The sequence below is a fragment of the Gadus chalcogrammus genome, chromosome 1, assembly GCF_026213295.1.
Source record: "Gadus chalcogrammus isolate NIFS_2021 chromosome 1, NIFS_Gcha_1.0, whole genome shotgun sequence".
Lineage (NCBI taxonomy): Eukaryota > Metazoa > Chordata > Actinopteri > Gadiformes > Gadidae > Gadus > Gadus chalcogrammus.
The window spans coordinates 12,916,628-12,934,622 of record NC_079412.1 but is presented as its reverse complement, the minus strand read 5'-3'; the positions used below and the strand labels follow the sequence as shown (position 1 = coordinate 12,934,622).

At 42.2% G+C, this 17,995-nt stretch overlaps 2 protein-coding genes across 4 annotated transcripts; both read left to right on the top strand.

Moving 5' to 3' along the window:
* Positions 1-849: 849 nt before the first annotated feature.
* On the top strand, positions 850-7,073 carry LOC130382490 (tumor protein p53-inducible nuclear protein 2). Of its 2 annotated transcripts, none has more exons than XM_056590290.1 (4): positions 850-1,151; positions 3,275-3,661; positions 4,389-4,932; positions 5,026-7,073. In XM_056590290.1, exons 2-4 carry the CDS (start codon positions 3,538-3,540, stop codon positions 5,279-5,281), a joined length of 924 nt encoding a protein of 307 aa, XP_056446265.1. In that variant the 5' UTR covers positions 850-1,151; positions 3,275-3,537; the 3' UTR covers positions 5,282-7,073. The 2 variants fall into 2 exon arrangements, with proteins under 2 accessions (XP_056446265.1, XP_056446271.1); XM_056590296.1 differs by having other exon boundaries at positions 4,779-4,932; positions 5,026-6,879.
* Positions 7,074-9,357: 2,284 nt separating this feature from the next.
* On the top strand, positions 9,358-17,892 carry LOC130382483 (glutathione hydrolase 7). Of its 2 annotated transcripts, none has more exons than XM_056590267.1 (16): positions 9,358-10,333; positions 10,868-11,083; positions 11,213-11,439; positions 11,573-11,724; positions 11,815-11,932; positions 13,036-13,103; positions 13,572-13,645; positions 13,806-13,999; positions 14,317-14,404; positions 14,526-14,653; positions 14,960-15,048; positions 15,157-15,309; positions 15,441-15,555; positions 15,656-15,793; positions 16,105-16,204; positions 16,346-17,892. In XM_056590267.1, exons 2-16 carry the CDS (start codon positions 10,870-10,872, stop codon positions 16,519-16,521), a joined length of 2,034 nt encoding a protein of 677 aa, XP_056446242.1. In that variant the 5' UTR covers positions 9,358-10,333; positions 10,868-10,869; the 3' UTR covers positions 16,522-17,892. The 2 variants fall into 2 exon arrangements, with proteins under 2 accessions (XP_056446242.1, XP_056446252.1); XM_056590277.1 differs by having other exon boundaries at positions 10,671-11,083; positions 16,346-17,891.
* Positions 17,893-17,995: the final 103 nt, after the last annotated feature.

Here is a 17,995-nt window from a genome sequence, read left to right as displayed (position 1 = left end):
TCTCATTGGCTGGCCTGGTTTGACGGACAGTCGGTGGGCCCAGCAGATGTGGAGCAGAAAATGTTAGACGGCGAAGGGGAGGGGAAAGTTATTATTTACAAATTAAATTCGAAACCTACACTTCGAAGATTGCACTACTGAGGCGCTATTATGTTTGACAATGAAGCTGTCATGGTTATAAACCACGGGGACAGCAACGGTATTTACATAGATGGAAATATCCATCATCACTAGCAATCAAATAAAGGCCCATGTTTGCTCAAACTATTTAATGTTTCCCAAGTATGCAATAAACCTCCGCGTTGAAGCATTATATTGTTCCATTGATTTAACTATGTGTAACGATAAATCATGTGATCAAGGGATGGAACCAATTGAAGAAGGCTTAAATGGAAATGTACAATTTCGTAGTTGAGTTGCCTTCATGTAGGCCTAATAAAGCCGGAGCTTTGGTGGTTATGTGTTGAACTGTTGGATCAATTCAGCTCACGATTTCAATTAAGAATGCAATCATGCAACGATACTTTTTGCAAACTAACTTAACAACTAACCCATTTTTTTTTTATTAACAACAAACCCTTATATTCTCTGATTTAACAACCCCCCGTACACGTTTGCCTTCTGCCAGTCTATACCATGAACATCAGGGTCTAAGACCCTGGTGATCCGTTTGTGGGAAAAGTCCGAGCTTCAATCTGGGTGCAGGGTGACAGCTCGTTTCTCCCAACCCCCACTCGGTTGCTATAAAGAGGCCCGGTTTGCGTCTTGTGTAATATTCTGATAGGTCGAACCGTGAAGGGGGCGGGGAAAAGGGCGTTTCAGAGTGTATTGTGATCTCACAATCAGCTGTTTTGTACGTTCTACATTCTGATCCGAGGATCAGCTGGAGGCGGCAGTAAACAGAACAGAACGTCGATCTGCAGGGAATAAACGAAAAATAGGAAAGCTGCAGATGTTTTGATCTGAAGAGAAACGTCGGTGTAAAATATTACATGAAGTCCTTCTTCTGAGAAGAAAGCCATTTATTTTTTTATTATAGTGTTATAACTACCTCACTTAAAGGCTACCTAAAGCTATGCTTTACGAGTTGTTGTCGTTTCTACTTTGTGTGTGAGATCACGTTTACAACTTGAATTATATTACAAAGGCAGGTAAGATGTTCCTTTTCTTTTTTACTCGATTACGTTTGGTGTTGCGTGATTATGGTCAGGTTGAGAGCTAAAGTGGTGTCAAACTACAACTGTTTTGTGCACCCTTCTTGGGCCTAAAAATATATCAGATGTGGCCCACAAGCATAACACAAAACGCATACATGGACGACACAACAGTAGTATGCCTGTTTACAGTTGTTGACAGTCGACAGTTGCTGATGTGTTTATCGTTGCATCGTGTAGGCTGTGGATCAAGAGATTCGCTTGTCGTCTTTCTCAAAGCAATGATGTCTTTGAGACGCTTCAGTGATCTATATTCCAGTCTCTCAAAATATAACAACCCCCGACCAATCCTTCTATTGGGGATCGCACTGAATATATTGTTCAATCAGGTATTTGACGAGTGTTGCTTTATCACTCATAATATGCTCTATTTTCACAATCGAGCGATTACGTTATGGCTATGAAATCCCCATGGCATTATCTATGTATTCCGTGATTGCTCTGCAGCTGAGCCAAACTGTCATTGCTTTGACCCTTAGCTGAAAGCTTACAGGATAATTCATGGTTAACCTTAATAGCCTAAAGACTTGAATACAGGCCAGATTTCCCCCCAAGAAGTCTCTAGAATTTCTTTACACATAAAAATGTAAACATTGGCTGCTGGATGCAGTCTTTTTTCCATGACATATGTCAAGTGATTTCACTGCACATAGAAATATGCTTGAATCGTATTATTCGGTATTATTCAACAGAGAAAACGACGGATAGTGTAGTAAGGGTCTGTACTTTCGCCATCAACCCTAAATTCGTTTTTTTTTCCTCTTGCTTTTTCCCTTTTTCTCTTGCCGCTCGGTGGGCTAACCATTATACTGTATATGAGGCAGAGCCTACTTGCAGCTTCAGTGACGTGGATTTGTTTCGTCACTGAAGTCTTGTTTTTATTTTTTACCCACCCCCCCCTCCCTTCCTGCGCACATATGCTCCTCCCAGCGTTAAAGGGGCAGGCTGGGAGCTCTGAACATAACTGGAATTCAATAGGATTTTAGGGGGCTAGGGAGCAGAGAAATAAGAAACGTTTTTTCGATTTTTTCAGTGCAGGGTCCTCTTATTTTCAGAAATTCATCTGTTATTGATCCTACACCAAACAAACGTATGCTCTCAGAATACGATTATTTTTTTATTTAATTTCGATTACTGCTGCTCTTCATAAACTGTTCTGTTTCATTTCTACCCAAGAGTTTAGACTTCACTGACCTTCCAACATGGTCACATTACCTTTTTGCAATATTAAATAACTTAAAATAGATACTTTAGCAGAAAACAACTCTGTATCAATGCGTGTTTATTTAAGGATATTATTTATTAATTGTATTCTTGGTAAACGATGCTCTCTGCCTGAGGAACTAATAAACTTCCAGAAGGCGAAACTGCCTACGGCCTACTTGACTGCTGCTAAAGAGACTTGCCCTGTTGTCAGTGTCACCATGGCGACCAGTCAAATAATTGCAGGAAGTCTCACTTTTCAGACAAGCGTCCATGTACGTCTCTTCTTTCAAACTCCCCAAACCGCTTCACCAAACATTCACATAACCTTTTCATACAGACAGACCGTACGTATGGTCTTGTAGTACAGCCCAGGACTGTTAAGATGGTTTGGTCTTGACCTCTATGTTATGTGTAACCCGAAACGGTTCCACCAGCTGTGTGAAGTTATATCATCATGTTGGGATCTAGGCCAGGTCTTTTGCCTCATTTATTTCTGCCCTTGTCCCTCATTCTTATATGGTTTTCACTGTAACTGGACTTCCCTTCTCTTTATTGGTCTCAATGAAAACAAGGGCTTATTTTTGTTGGCCTATACATACTTTTTACTCTGCTACTTTACAATGTTTGTCAAAATTCAAGAAAGGATGGACGGTTTTCTAATTATTCTTATTATTTTCAATCCAATGTTCTTTCAATGAAGGTAAATGTTTCTTCTGTTTGATTTGTTATTTGTTGTATTGCATTGAGCCTTGGGCCATTATATTTCAGCGAATAGACAGCTGAGCGGTGGAATAGACTGTCTAACATCTCTTCTCCATAATAACAATCTTCCTCATCCCCTCCTCTTTCTTCAGGCCTTTGCTTCAAAACCAAGTGAAACCTTACATTTGCACTACGGAAGCCTGCACACTCCTGTCCAGCAAGCACAGGGATCCAGCAGCGGAGCAAGCTTAGGAAACAAATTAAATAAATATATCAAACACAAGTAACAAGCAACAAAATTGGTCAATAAATAAGACCAAAAAAACAAAAGGCAGCTACAGCTTTGTTTAGCGGATCAAAAACCAAGAGACATCAGAGGGCCCGGGTCCAACGGACAGCAGGGAGAGCAGCAGCCATGTTCCAGCGCCTGAGCAGTCTGTTCTTCGGAGAGGTGGAGGAGGTGGCCGCCGAGCTGAAGGGGGAGAACCCCTGTGTGACGGAGGCAGACGAGGAGGGCTGGATGCTGGTCAACTTGCCTGGTGAGTCCCCCCTCCCACCACCCAAGCCCTTTCAATTCACCCAGCATCCACCCACCACCACAAGGTTGGAGGGGTCCTGTGAAAGCGAATGTCAAAGCCACCGCACGTTTAAAAAAAAGCTATTGATGGGCAGGAGTGACGGAAAGGGATGCATAATGGGTTTTAATTCAGAGGAGTGCTATCTCACACTATTGCTACCATTCGGTCAGTGTTGTTTCTCTCTTGTGATGGAAGTGGATGTGATTGTCTGTGAAAATCCGCCCCTCCCCTCTTTGTTTATGATCACAATCATGACAAAGGTAATATATAAATATGTTTGCATATATTTGCAAATAATGTTTTAGGCCCTTTAGTAAAAAGCCATTTTAATGATCCTTGCAGTTTAAACATACCTCTCAAGACAAACATTATGTCAAGGACATAACTAAGAGGAGCTTAGAGGGTACACATAACTAATGATATGATTCTTACGTTTATGTTCTGTGTTGTGTCCTTACCCAATCCTCCCCCTACCAATTTTTATTCATACAACCTCACATTCCCCACACTGGTTTGTGTGTGTGTGCGTGTGTGTGTGCGAACGTGCCCCACTTAAAATTGTCCCCTCATGCCCTGCATGGCTTTCTCAAACCTTATGCATCAAATTATGCAATACGCCCGCCCTCCCCTAAACACCATTCCTCGATTGGTCAAACCATCCCTGATCTGCCCCTCGTCGTGCTCTCAGTGGAAGCTGATTGCACGATCCCGCTTGAGGGTGAGCGGGTGGTACAATCATGTCCGGGCAACGTACAACTGAACCGTCAGGACAACATGCAAACGACACTCGCAGAGACCGAGTGGCCCCGCCCACCTCTCAAGCGTCGCAGGACACACAGAGGCCGGGCGCGAGAGCTCGAGACGCCGCTAGGCCCGTGTGCCAAGTCCCGGCCCCGGGTCTCGGGGGCCTCGACGCCCGGGACCCTGTCCAGACGGGCCGAAGGGTCGGCGCTGTCCGCGTCCCCCGGATCCGGGCGTGAATGTGGCGGCGGTGGGGGTGGTAGCAGTAGCGCAGGCTCGGAAAGAGGCTGCATGGATGAGAGTTGGTTTGTCACCCCTCCCCCCTGTTTCACTGCAGAGGGCGCCACTGCCGAGGCCAGCCCCATGGAGGACCTGCTCATCGAACACCCGAGCATGTCCGTCTACGTCTCCCCCAACAACCTCTCCATGGTCTCCAACGGCAACCTTTCCGTGGTGGGGGAGGAGAGCGTGAGCCTGGCAGGCAGCATGAGGTAGGAGCTCGGACACCGCCTTGAAACACACGCTGATGCCGTCTCTTTGGTCAGCGCGTTAACCATCCCCCTTCCACCGCCCCCACAATGCAGCAGGGTAGCCGACCAGCCCGCCGCTCCCGCCATGCCCACCAGGGCGAGCCGTGGAGCCGCTGCCCAGGCCGGAGCCCTGGCCAAGGTCACCCAGGTGGCACGGGTCCAGCGCGGGAAGGCACGCATCGAGAGGCGCCACCTGGGTCGCAACCGCATCCAGCGCCAGAACCGCGTCAGGGAGCAGGTTCCACGCCACGCCGCACACGCCAGAAACACCTTCCTACAACAGCCCGGAAACCGCAGCGTCTGCCATTAGTCCTCGCCGGGGAGGGCCGTTTACTCTGAAGGCATTTCTAGATCATAGTCACACCCAGGGTACGCATACATGCTGTACAAGGTCATTCACATACAGAAGATGGGACATCAACACGTTGCACCTAGACAGATACACCCCAGGCTCTGAAGGCTTAGTCACAAACTGCTACAATGTCACCCCGAATTAGCACTAGCTTCATTCACCCAATACAAATATTCTGAGTTAATTTTTCTTCTCTTATATAAAACATGATTAGGAATGTAATACAATGTTTAAAGTCACTGTAGATCTGCAAAACAACAAATATAAATATGAATGTCCCCGGACTTTAATAAAATAGTACTATATTAGTTTGTTCTCAATTTACCCTGCAACTGAAACCTAAAGGATGTTCATTTACCAAATATTTTTTATTTTATTATATTCCGGATATTATTGTTTACGTTTGGTGGTAGTTATATTAATTCTAAGAAAAAATTAAGGGTGTACTTTCTCTGTTAATCAGAATTAATTTTGTACAGTAAAATACATTAGATTGAATAATGTAATGAAGTTGAGATTGAATGGGATTGTACCAAAACCTCATTCTCTTTTTGTTTTTGAGAGTAAGAGGGATGTACCACTATGTAGCAAGTGAGGAGGAAATGCCAGAAATGTGCTTGTGTTGGACTGGCCTCTTCTCATGATAATATATCACGTTATATTAGAAAAAGAGAAGCTGATGAGATGAAAAAGAGGTAGTCAATTTACTAATCTGAAACAACCGTTGGCATTTCACCTCTTATCGCTGTTTGAAAGATATAAGCAAAGTAGAGGATGGGAAGAGGATGAACAAAAATACAATGAGTTGCATTAGTTGATACTGCAAGAGGAGGGTGTGGTTAGATAAGGTAGATAAAGTAAGTGTATTGTGGCTCTCTGTGCAGCCTATGAGTTAACAACCTTGTTAATGAGTCTGTGTGATGACATCACTATAGGAACCAGCAAGTGGCATAGGATTAATAACAATAACAACCAGCACATTAATAAGGTGGTTTCTAAAACATAATAACTAGCATGATGTCACCATGAACTCTCGTTTTCTGTGTCTGTGTAAGAGACGTATAAGATATACTTGACAAAAGCTTTGACCAAATGTAAGGCTCGTGGCATGGCAGGAGGCTACAATGTAGGGCAGGGTAAAGGAGGTCCAGAGTGGTATGGAGGGCAGTTTTATAACATTGTTTTCTGTTCATCATCTTTCATTCAGACATCATTCGTTCCCCGTTGGATGTCCAAGGATATTCAAAACTTTACACATTCTTTCCCCCTGAGAAACACGGAAAGTACACTTTTAATTAACGTTATTTTAACCGAATGAACTGAAAAATCATCTGTGAGGAGGGTGCTTCCAGAAAGAATTTTTTTTTTTTTAAAAGCCCAGCACATGTCATCCCAGTGGTGCGCGCGTGTTGTTAATATTGTGACATCCGTGAAAACACAAAAAGAAATGGCTAAGATTTACTCAATGTATTCCTTACCACTGCAGACAAACAAAATGCTTAGGATGATGACGATGAGAAGAAACATGAGATTATCCGCCCCTGACACACACACACACACACACACACACACACACACACACACACACACACACACACACACACACACACACACACACACACACACACACACACACACACACACACACACTTGATCAGGCTGTCCTTCATTGGTGACAGGCTCTCTCTATTTTTTTCTTTTGCACTTTTGGCCTCTCTCTCTCTCTCTCTCTCTCTCTCTCTCTCTCTCTCTCTCTCTCTCTCTCTCTCTCTCTCTCTCTCTCTCTCTCTCTCTCTCTCTCTCTCTCTCTCTCTCTCTCTCTCTCTCTCTTTCTCTCTTGTTCTCTATCTCTCCATCTCTCTCACAACACACATCTTTTTTGCTCTCTCTCTCTCTCTTACAGCACATTTAGCCGTAACAGGGTCCACCTGACCAAGCTAACTGATATATATATTCAAACAACAATAGTAAACGATGGTGCTGAAGTGTATATGAATATATACCAATGTAAATTATTTGAGACATGGATGTAAGTTTGCACTGTTATACATTTTGTGAGTCAAATTTATAGTTGTGTGCAGTGTGCTTGTTGATTTATTTTCAGTTTTTTTCTTTTAATTAAACTGTCTGTAAGAGAGAATGTTTCATAACATGCTAAATCTAAAAAATTCACAAAAAAAGATTATATATGGACAAAGGTATTTTATTTGTCTCTGTAAATAACCTGTCATGCTCCTATATGTCAAGCCTGTCATGATTTCAGTCCACATAGGGGTTTCCAACATGACTGGAGGGAATCCTCTCTGCCTCACCTCTACTATCTATTTCCATGGCCAAAAGTGGGTTTCACTCCACTTTCAAGTCCTGCATTGAGCTTTGGGAACATGGCTAGGTTCACAGTATTTGTGCCATAAGCAACCACTGCCCCCTAGTGGAAGACAAAAAAGGGACAATAGGCCTCCTGCTTTTCTGGAAGCGGTGGTAGAGGATTCGTTGACATAATGATTGAGTTGGAGGATTCCTTCAGCTAGTTTTGGAAATTACCGTCCCTTTCCAGTTCTTTCGAGACATATAGGCCTATATTTTATTTTACCTCGTCATCACAATCTACAAACTTTAAACTAATGCCAATTTTCCTTTAAATGGCTATGTTTTATTCAGAATAATTTATGATATAATTATTAATATTATATATTTGTCTTTTCTTTAGTTTATGAATGTGTCATGTGTCTCAACAGTCCAGTGGCTCAGTGGGTTGGACACTGATGTACACGCCCACAACCTCAAAGATCTCCATTTATTATTTTTAATGCTGCCTTAATCCCTACGAGGGTTTCTATCATGATTGTGCCTCGGAGGTTAACAAGCTGTGCCTGTGGTGTATGAACAGAAAGCTGTCACACAGAAAGAATGAAAAAAATCAAAGGCAAAGACGAGGAGAGATCACAAGTGGGCGTGGGTGCTTTTTACCATCACAGAGAGCTACCACTATGTTCTGTTTTATTCATTTGTTTTTTTTCCCCCTTTCTCTTTCCCCTTCCTCACCAATGTAATGTTAACGAAGGGCGTTGTGTGCAGTGTGGTGTTTGTTTAGTGGAAGGGTAGGTTCTGTCATCCAATACTACGTGGAAGAAAGTGGTTGCTCACAAGTGGGTTGAACCAATGAGGTGTGAGAGATGTGTGCGTGTGAGGAAGAAAAGGTCAGAGGTAAATCATATTCAAACATAAGTATCTGCAACAAAATAAATCAAATTAAAAAACATACAATGGAGTAAGCTTGTAGTTTACAATATAGTTATTAGAAGAGTTGTTCACATTGTAAGATGTTTTAAAAAATAAAATGGTTGAATGTCTGGGGAGTTTTATATATGTATGTTGCGCCCTGAAATGATGGCAGCTTCAAAACATGTCAGGGTTCACGCCCCGTGTCACATCTAATAGAGTACACATCTCCCCAATAAAAAAACGACAAATAGACCTACAAAATTGGTGTATCTGATATCTGTGGTGATTGTGCCTTTCACTATTTCTGCATGGTTTTTGTGATGTACTGAACTTCCCTTGACCCGAAAGGACAGTCGTCCATTGACAGGCGAGACCTATGCAAAACCAACGGATGGGGTTTTCAAGCATCCATTTAGAAAACACAGGTACCCACCAAAAAAAAAAGAAACTAAAGAAAATTTAACAAAAACAAAACAACAATAAATGCTCAAGCTCAAACCTGAATTGTGTCTCTCTATTTTTGCGTGCAAGGAGAATGCAGTGAAGAAAGATGGGATTCATAACCACTTCTACCTATTTATCTGTTTGTTTATCTATCCACCACCATTCATTAGTGTCGATTCTATTCGGCCGCCTGTTTAGATCCGGCCTTGGTCAAAAGTCCCAGACCTTATGGTCATTGAAATTCAAAATAAATTTGCCCCTAAAATTCCACTCACTTGAAATGTTCTGAAAAGTTAGCAGGAGCATAGTCCAGAAACGGCCTTGCATCGATCCATCCACCATCCATCGTCCGTCGACCCAGCATCCATTCACCCAATTTCCTTCCTTGCAACTCTGCTTGAAAGGAATTCAGTGAAACATACACATAGCCTATACTAAACACAATTTCAAATATTTGGCCTGACCTACGCTAATTTGAGCGTTGGAAATTCGTTTCCCTGAAGAAGATAGCTCAAATTGTAAGAGGAATTCATACTTTGCACGAGACGTCAAGACGACTGGCTGGCGGGCAAGAACAACGTTCTCTAGCAACTTAGTAACCTAATCAAGGATCTGCCAGGACGTCGCCAGTTTTACCGTACGAACGAAAGTTGGTATTTTGAGGTGAAAACGATATGCCAGAAAGTTGCTGTGCGATTGGATGTATTAACTGCCGAGGAGCGAAACCGGGGTTATGTTTTTACCGGATCCCATCTGAAAAGGAGAAAACTGTATTATTGTCTATAAGATTAGAATTGGCCATAAATAATATATATTGTTTAATTGAGCATTAGAATTACGATAATTTCAAAATGAAAATAACCCTCCCTCTGCCGTCATGGGGATAGCCCGTGTTGAAATGCTTGGACATGGTTTCAGTGGTAGATTAGGGTTAGGATTAGTAAACTTTTTGAGATGCAGTATTCTTCTAATGACGCCAACATTCCTTTATTCCTCCATTCCTGTAACTCAAACACCTCCTATATACCTGTAACAAAACATTGAGTCATTGTAAATCTAACATGTCCTATTGGATATACCTGTAACAAAACATTGAGTCACTGTAACTCTTAACACCTCCTATTGGATATACCTGTAGCACAGGCAGAGCGTGGTTGGCCTGTATTGTAGGTTTCCACGCCTCGACAGCATGTCAGTGCGTCTTTAACGCGGTGACGTTTCCCTCCTGACGTCATGGATCCGGTAGCTTGTGATTTGTGAGGCAAATTCTCTTGAATTCACCTGCTTTACCATAATAAAAGCTGCTTTCAAGTAGTCGGAGGAGGCTTGCTTTTCGAGACGGTAAGAGCATCTGATCAATGGACAGTGTGTATCATCCCGTGATTCGAGTTGTGTTTCAAGTGGTAAATTATGTAATAGTTGTGCATTACCGAATGTCGTCTTAAAAAAAGTATCCAACGCGCACTACCCCAAATAGATTATGTCAGCTGTTCATCTGTTGAAGAGAATGGCGTACATCCCCATTTAAATGTTTTATTTCTCGCTATTCTTTTTCTATTTGCTATCGTGTTTCAACAGCATATCGGCGTGGCTGAATGTCATGACAAACATGCGGGCAAGAAGTGGCTTTAACGAGTCTGTTGCCTCTGCAAAATGTTCTGTTTTCGACCCTCCACAGATGTTGCACATGGATCTTCCAAACAATATGCATCATCATCATCCTCATCATCATCCGAGAAATCATTTAGCGTCTGGATTCAGCAGTGTCTGATCAAGAGCGGTGGCCTAAACCATTCTTTGGTGGCAAAATCATAAACCTGTAATAGCATTCCACCTTCTCATAGCAGTTGCATATTTGTATTTGTCTCAAACTAGTCATGTACAATCCGGCAGTCGAAAATGCAGGGTATCCAAGTGGACCTATAGCAGATAAAGACGCAAATCAGGAGACAACTTTAGGCAGTGCGTATTCACCGGTCGACTACATGAGCATCACAAGCTTCCCTCGGCTGCCAGAGGACGAGGTGCTCTCTGGAGATAACGCGCTCAGATCTCGCAAAGATGATGACTGCCTCAACGACCAAGATACAGGTCAGAGCATTCCCTGCCATACATCTTTGTCTGCAATCCCCCACTATGGCAATAGTGCCATTGCATTGCTTATCATCTACGTAAATCGTTTGATTTGTTCAATTTGTAATCAAACTCATTTTTCCACAGACCCAGATGGGTTTTTGAAGTCTGCACGTCTGCAGCGTCTCCCGTCGTCGGCCTCAGACCTGGCCAGCCACGACATCTCACCCCTCCAGGAGACCACCGTGGACCCCTTAGCAGAGGGCTGTGCCTGCCAGCGGGACGGACTGACGGTCATCATCACTGCGTGTCTCACCTTTGCTACAGGGGTCACCATTGCTCTCATCATGCAGATATACTTTGGAGACCCACAGGTGTGCACCGTCTGTCTGTTTTGCTGTCCCTTGAATGTTTTATTTTGCCTTGACTCGTATCATTTGCCGAACACTTACACACACTCGCATAACTCCCAACCACCTCCCCAACGTCCTCTGCTGCTGTTTGTAGATCTATAACCAGGGGGCAGTGGTGACTGATGTGTCCCAGTGCACATCCCTGGGCTTCGACGTCCTGGCCAGGCAGGGATCCAGTGTGGACGCGGCCATCGCCGCCGCCCTGTGTCTGGGCGTCATCCACCCACACACCTCTGGGATTGGAGGGTGAGTTCCGCCGATTGTGTTTTTAGTTTGACCTGAAACGGCACAAAGCAACAGCAGTCTGACTTGGTTCTGTGTGGACGTGCCCTGCAGCGGCGGGGTGATGTTGGTCCACGACATCCGGAAGAACCAGACGCAGGTTATTGACTTCCGAGAGACTTCCCCCTTGTCTCTCAGCGAGGAAATGCTGGAGGCAGGCTTCAAGCTGAAGGTAGGTTACTGCGTTCCTGTTGCTTTACTCTTGTACGTGACCACATTATCATAGAGCATGGGAAAGGACATGTCTTACTTGCTTCATTGTAAGTATAACAAGTAAAACAGGATTTTGTCACAGGGAAAGAGGGAGGAGGAACGTAAATTGATCCTTGAGGATCTCTTTGGATTATACACAAGTGTCAACACCCATTATTGGCTCCTTGCAAACATTTTACGGTAGGGAGAAGCAAAATAATATGCCTGCCTTCATAGCCTTCATAGAAGTTGGGCTGTAGAGGACATTAACATATGTCTGGTATTTGGCATACATGGATAGGAAAATATGTAGATGAAATCATGACGATAAATATGCTATACAAGTTCAGAAGCTTACAAGTTGGATCATTCATGGTTGATTGTCTTTTCATTTTGACTTTTTAATTACCTTTAACAATGGCTGATCCGAACATATAATGAAAGATTTTGCAACAAAACAAATGGCTCCTTTGTGGATTTGATAAAGAGATCTGAGGAATGAGGACCAACTGCAAATGAAGAGGTCCAAATTACAGTATAAGGACAGAATTCAGGAGACGTACAGGAGAACAAATCTTAAGGCATTGTGGGATGGTCTGAGAATAGAATAGAATAACAGGCCAGAATAATCAAACCAATCCATATGTTGTTTGGATAGTTACATGGATTTATCGGATGACCTGAATAGATTTTACTTGAGATTTGACAAGTTTCTTGATGTAACTGCCAAAATCACAAATCCCAGAGGGTTGCAGCCATATTGAAAATATGGTGGTTCGCCGGTTGAGCCATTAAAATTGCTAACTGTCTAGCCGGAAGCTGGGGGTGAGATATCCTGTTTCGCCTGGCCACGGGGCCTGGTAAGAAGTCATTGGAGGGCTGGTCCTGCAGCACTGGGGCAGCAAGGTTGAGTGTTTATTAAATCCTCTGCAAACGCCATGGTCACTGTACTAACTTTTACAAGTAATTTGTAATGTATTTGTGATGTGTTTGTTTGTGTATCATGCCCCAGTGAGGCATAACATGTTAAACTGAACTGTATTACAACCCTAGTCAGTGACTGTTTCCTATTGGCCCTTTTAGCCCGGCCTGCTTGTTGGCGTACCGGGCATGCTCAGTGGAATGCACGAGGCTCACCAGCTCTATGGCAGGTACTGAAACTCATTTAGGGAAGATACCTGTTGAGTGTGTGTTTGGTTCCTGTTTACAGGACCATCCATTTCTGTTTTTTCCTGTACGAAGGGGCGTCCCAAAAGGCTATTGGTTCATCTTTTTGGCCCATTTATTTTTCTTAATTTTATATTACCAATCTAAGTGCTGGGCTGAAATGGGCTCATGCTCGATAATGGTGTTGGATAAAACACGGTTGAGGGTTTCCGCAGTTGTAGTCGCTCTGTAATCAGAAGCTATGCTCAGTGAACATGCAATGTAAACCTCTCCCTGTAGTGTCAGCGTGTAATTACATTGATGCTATGCAATTATTCAGCCAGTTCCATGGCCTAAGCCTTCAAGGCAGTGAACAAACCACTCTTTCTTGCTTGTTGGCCACATTCAATATTCAAACACAAGATTCAAGTATTGTTAACCCAGTGTAACTTGAAAGACCTTTACAATTTCAGATTGCCATGGAAGGATGTTGTTACATTGGCAGCAGATGTGGCCAGAAATGGCTTCAACGTTAGCCATGATTTGGGTGTGTAGTCAATCTGTACCAACTAGTGAGCATTATTGTCCTTGCTATTTCACTTCAAATGTCCCCACTTAAACGTTATGATGAAAAGATGTATAACATGCATGTATCAAGCAGTAAAGATTCGGTTTGGCAAATTTGGACATTTTGTTTTTCTCCATAGCTGAAGCTTTAGCTGCAGTTAAGAACCAGAGCATGTCAGAAGCGTTCATGAAGATGTTCCTACCCAACGGCCAGCCTCCCATCTCAGGCTTTTTCACCCGACGGCTCGATCTGGCGGCCATCTTGGATGAGATTGCGTCGAAGGGGATCTCTGAATTCTACAGTGGAAACCTGACCCAAGAAATGGTTGCTGCTGTGAGTCTCTGCTGTAGATTTTTTTCCCCATAGAAATCGATGATTCTATTCTATTCTATTCTTCTTGCATCAAGACCCGCAATTACTGAAATCGAAATAGGGATTGGAATCAGAAGAAACCTCTCGATAAAATATAACCATATAGACTATGTATTATAATCTGTAAACATTGCAGTTGTACTAATATTGGGATACACAATTTAGTACTTTGTGTGTTTTAACATGTGGTTCAGGTTCTTCATTTTTTTCTTCATTTTTTAATGAATGTCGCTAAACAGAAGACGGTTGATTCATGTACCATGATATATTTTCAAAAGGTTCAAGCAAGGGGAGGAGTGGTGTCTGAAAATGACTTTTCAACCTACAGCACAGCTTTAAGGCAACCAGCTGAGGTCGTCTATCAAGGTAAACACCAGCTCCGATAAGATATGGAAATAAAAATCGTTGACTCATTAATTTTAAGGCGTTTCTCAATGGACTCGTACGATCTTGCCTATCATCATGCCTATTTCTTGTTGTTGTGCAGGACACCAGGTAATGGCGGCCCCAGCCCCACATGCTGGCGTGGCCCTGATCACAGCTCTCAACATCCTGGAAGGCTACAACATTACTAACCAGGTGCCCAGGAATAGCACCTACCACTGGATAGCAGAGGTAACATTCTATATATTCACATGAATTATTTTTGTACAGGTAAAAACGAAATACTTTGGTCAACAGATAAGGCCAGTGAAAATCTTGTTGTGGCTCACAATGAATAATGAATGAATATCAATGTTTTGTTTTTTAAAATGTTGAATTGGACCAAATGGATGGATTCTTCAGTAAAATCAGGGCAATTACATTGATCCACTACACCAAATAAAGTATTGTTGTCTGTGATGAGAAGACTGTTGACCGATAGTGTATGTACTTGAAAACGAATTGATGACTTTTTTCTTTTTCCTTGCCCTCCCCAAGTCTGTGAAAATAGCACTGGCTCTTGCAAGCGGACTTGGTGACCCCATGTACAACGGTTCAGTCTTGGAGGTAGTGTCTGAGATGCTGAGGTAGGTTCTTCTTGGTTTGATTGGTTATTCATTCATAGGTTTGACGGTAATAATCATTGGCGCATATTTAATTGATATTATCTTCATGTGGTTTGTTCTTCCTGCCAGTAAGGCCCAGGCTGCACGACTTCGGGAGATGATCAACGACACTCAGGCGTTCCCTGCTGGTCATTACACACCTTCATTTGCGTTGGAGGAAGAAGGAGTGGCGAGCCAGGTTATGGTCATGGGGCCCGACGACTTCATAGTGTCCGTCATGGGGTACTGATGAGCTTCAGTTGCTTATTTTTATCTACTTGGGTTGGGGTTTAAATGATGCCCACCCTGGAAAAAAAGAAAAACTTTATTATGCATTATTTGCATTTTAATGTTTTAATTCTGTTTTTGTGTAGCTCCGTGAACAAGCCATTCGGAAGTGGGATACTTACTGCTTCAGGGATCCTTTTAAATAGCCAGATCCTGGCCTTTTCCTGGCCAAATAAAACACAGACGTCGGAGCATAACCCAGTAATGTTAACATTTACGTATTTCCCTAATGAATTCACTTGACCAAACTCCTTGAGCAATCTCTAATGTTTTGGTCCTCGATCTGCCCTGGTAACTGTAGCACAACAACATCGAGCCTGGAAAAAGGCCCATGTCCTTTCTGATGCCCACAGCTGTGAGACCTGCAGTGGGGATGTGTGGCACCTATGTAGCCCTGGGATCTTCCAATGGAGAGAGGGCCCTCAGCAGCATTACACAGGTTATACAATCACTTACAAGATTAAATAGATCAATGCCCAAGTCAAATACTATTGGCTTGTTTGATTGTGACATAGTTCCTTGTATCTTAAATACTTTAGCTTTATTTTACTAAAATGCCTTTTTAACTCACTTTCAATTTTACTTACTAAAAAGCCTTTTTAACTTTCTATTTTACTCATTTCTTTGCATAATGTATAACAATGTTTATATGTGAAGCACTTTGAGTCTGCCTTGTGTATGAAAAGTGCTATATAAATAAAGTTGCCTTGCCTTGCCTTGCCTATCTCCGACTGTCTTCTGATCTCATAGGTGCTGATGAATGTGCTGTCGTCCCGTAAGAACTTGAGCGACAGCTTAGCATATGGAAGACTCCACCCACAGTTACAGCCAAACACCCTTTTGGTGGACTGTGAGTATGAACTTTAAGCATGTTTGTAGAACCTCAACACACCCAATGTTCAGATTATTGGCGTTACCTCAGTCAGCAGTGACTTCTTTATTTTAACTCAAACTTTTCATCCTGAATTGTATGTATCTTCATTCAATCCAGCCGAGTTTCTGGAGGAGGATGTCTTGGTCCTACAGGCCAAAGGCCATGAGGTGAAAAGGACGGGTGTCTTGTCACTGGTGGAGGGGACCAGGAGAACCAATGATCTCATTATTGGGGTGAAGGACCCCAGGAGTGCAGATGCTTCCGCTCTCACCATGTCTATGAACATGCCCTAGCCATATCCTTTCACTGGAGATGGAGGATGTTTTCAAATGCTACAAAGATAGGTTTACCTTAGCAAAAATGCACGTTTAAAGGTTTTCATGCCGGGAATTTAATTATTCCTGGGCTAGGGGCCTAGAAGGAGCTGAAATGATGGCTAGTCGATGAGCAAATAAAGACATCTCCTTTTTTAGAAGACGAATCAAGGCTACTGATCAGTAATTTTTTTATTTTGTCGATATTTCCGCAATCAAACAATATCAAGGGATGTTAGCGGAAACATTTGTCTATACATACTGCTTGATGGTCCTAGGTCACATTAACCCACCGTAAAACTTAATTTTTCTGGGTTATATAGTGCAACTCATAACACTGACCGACACAGCCATTTTCCATTGTGTATTCGTCAACAATGAAATGAAACGTTCGTCGCCATTTGAAAGAAAGGGTAGCGCCACGGTTGAATTGGAATTTGATTTCCAACTGCAGCTTCGATGCAAGATGTGACGCCTGTCAAACTATTTTAAATCACCGACATACACTAAACCCTTTTCTAGCATGTGTTCTTTCCAAGACATTGTTTCAGAATTAATAAATGACAAACGAAAGTATCCAATTTTGGTTTGGCATTGAACACAGACCATCGGTTGGGTTATTTATTTTTATGTATTCTTGTATAGCACAAGAGAAGTAAAATCAAACAGTTTAAAATGTATCAAATAAATTATACAAATACTCGATAATTGTTGGATGCTACACATGCTTTGAATGTGGACTGTACCTTTTTAGTGAGCGCAATCAGAACTTCCTTTGGACCACTTTACTATTTATGTTATGGATAGGATCAAATCGATAAAATGTTTTGATGTAGTTGGGGGAGGTGGTTTCTTATTAGCAGTTGTAAAATAAATGCATTTAAATGTTTTTAAGAAAAACTACTGTGCATGGTTTCATTCACTTTAAATGTTTTGTTTTATGTTTTTATAAGAAATACATAGTTGTGCGTGCAAATGAGCATCTTTATTTTACGAATGATCAGGTTACAATTTTTGTTAATTAGTTAAACTTTTTTTTTTTCATTTTGCCATGTAGTTACAATAAATATTGTCTTGTATTGCACACAATTGGTAATATAATTCCTGCAATGTAAAGTTAACTTCCAGAAATATCAATACTGGCTTTCTGACAACACACCCATAGTTGTTTTTGTGAATGGTGCTTGTTGCACATAATCTGTTGTTTCTTGTTGCCTTCACTTTACGATAAGGTGTCTTAAAATACCTATTTGCACATGCAGCTCATGTTTGCATTATTTATTATTCTTGTATTTGATTTTGATCAAAAGCAAGCTTATGCCCAAAAATAAAATGTTTGCACAAAGGTTGAGAGCAATGTTTATTTCCCCCAATTCTCACACAGCAAAATACTTTGAAACATCATGCATTTTATAGGGATTGAATAAAATAAAGCAATATTTATATTGTCCTT

Bases quoted from the DNA above. Each gene is read 5' to 3' on its own strand.
- LOC130382483 (XM_056590267.1), top strand. From the start codon at position 10,870: ATGTACAATCCGGCAGTCGAAAATGCAGGGTATCCAAGTGGACCTATA. The intron at 13,646-13,805 runs GTGTGTAGTCAA...TTTTCTCCATAG, and splicing joins CAACGTTAGCCATGATTTGG to CTGAAGCTTTAGCTGCAGTT. The intron at 15,794-16,104 runs GTTATACAATCA...CTGATCTCATAG, and splicing joins CCCTCAGCAGCATTACACAG to GTGCTGATGAATGTGCTGTC.
- LOC130382490 (XM_056590290.1), top strand. From the start codon at position 3,538: ATGTTCCAGCGCCTGAGCAGTCTGTTCTTCGGAGAGGTGGAGGAGGTG. The intron at 3,662-4,388 runs GTGAGTCCCCCC...TCGTGCTCTCAG, and splicing joins GATGCTGGTCAACTTGCCTG to TGGAAGCTGATTGCACGATC. The intron at 4,933-5,025 runs GTAGGAGCTCGG...CCCACAATGCAG, and splicing joins AGCCTGGCAGGCAGCATGAG to CAGGGTAGCCGACCAGCCCG.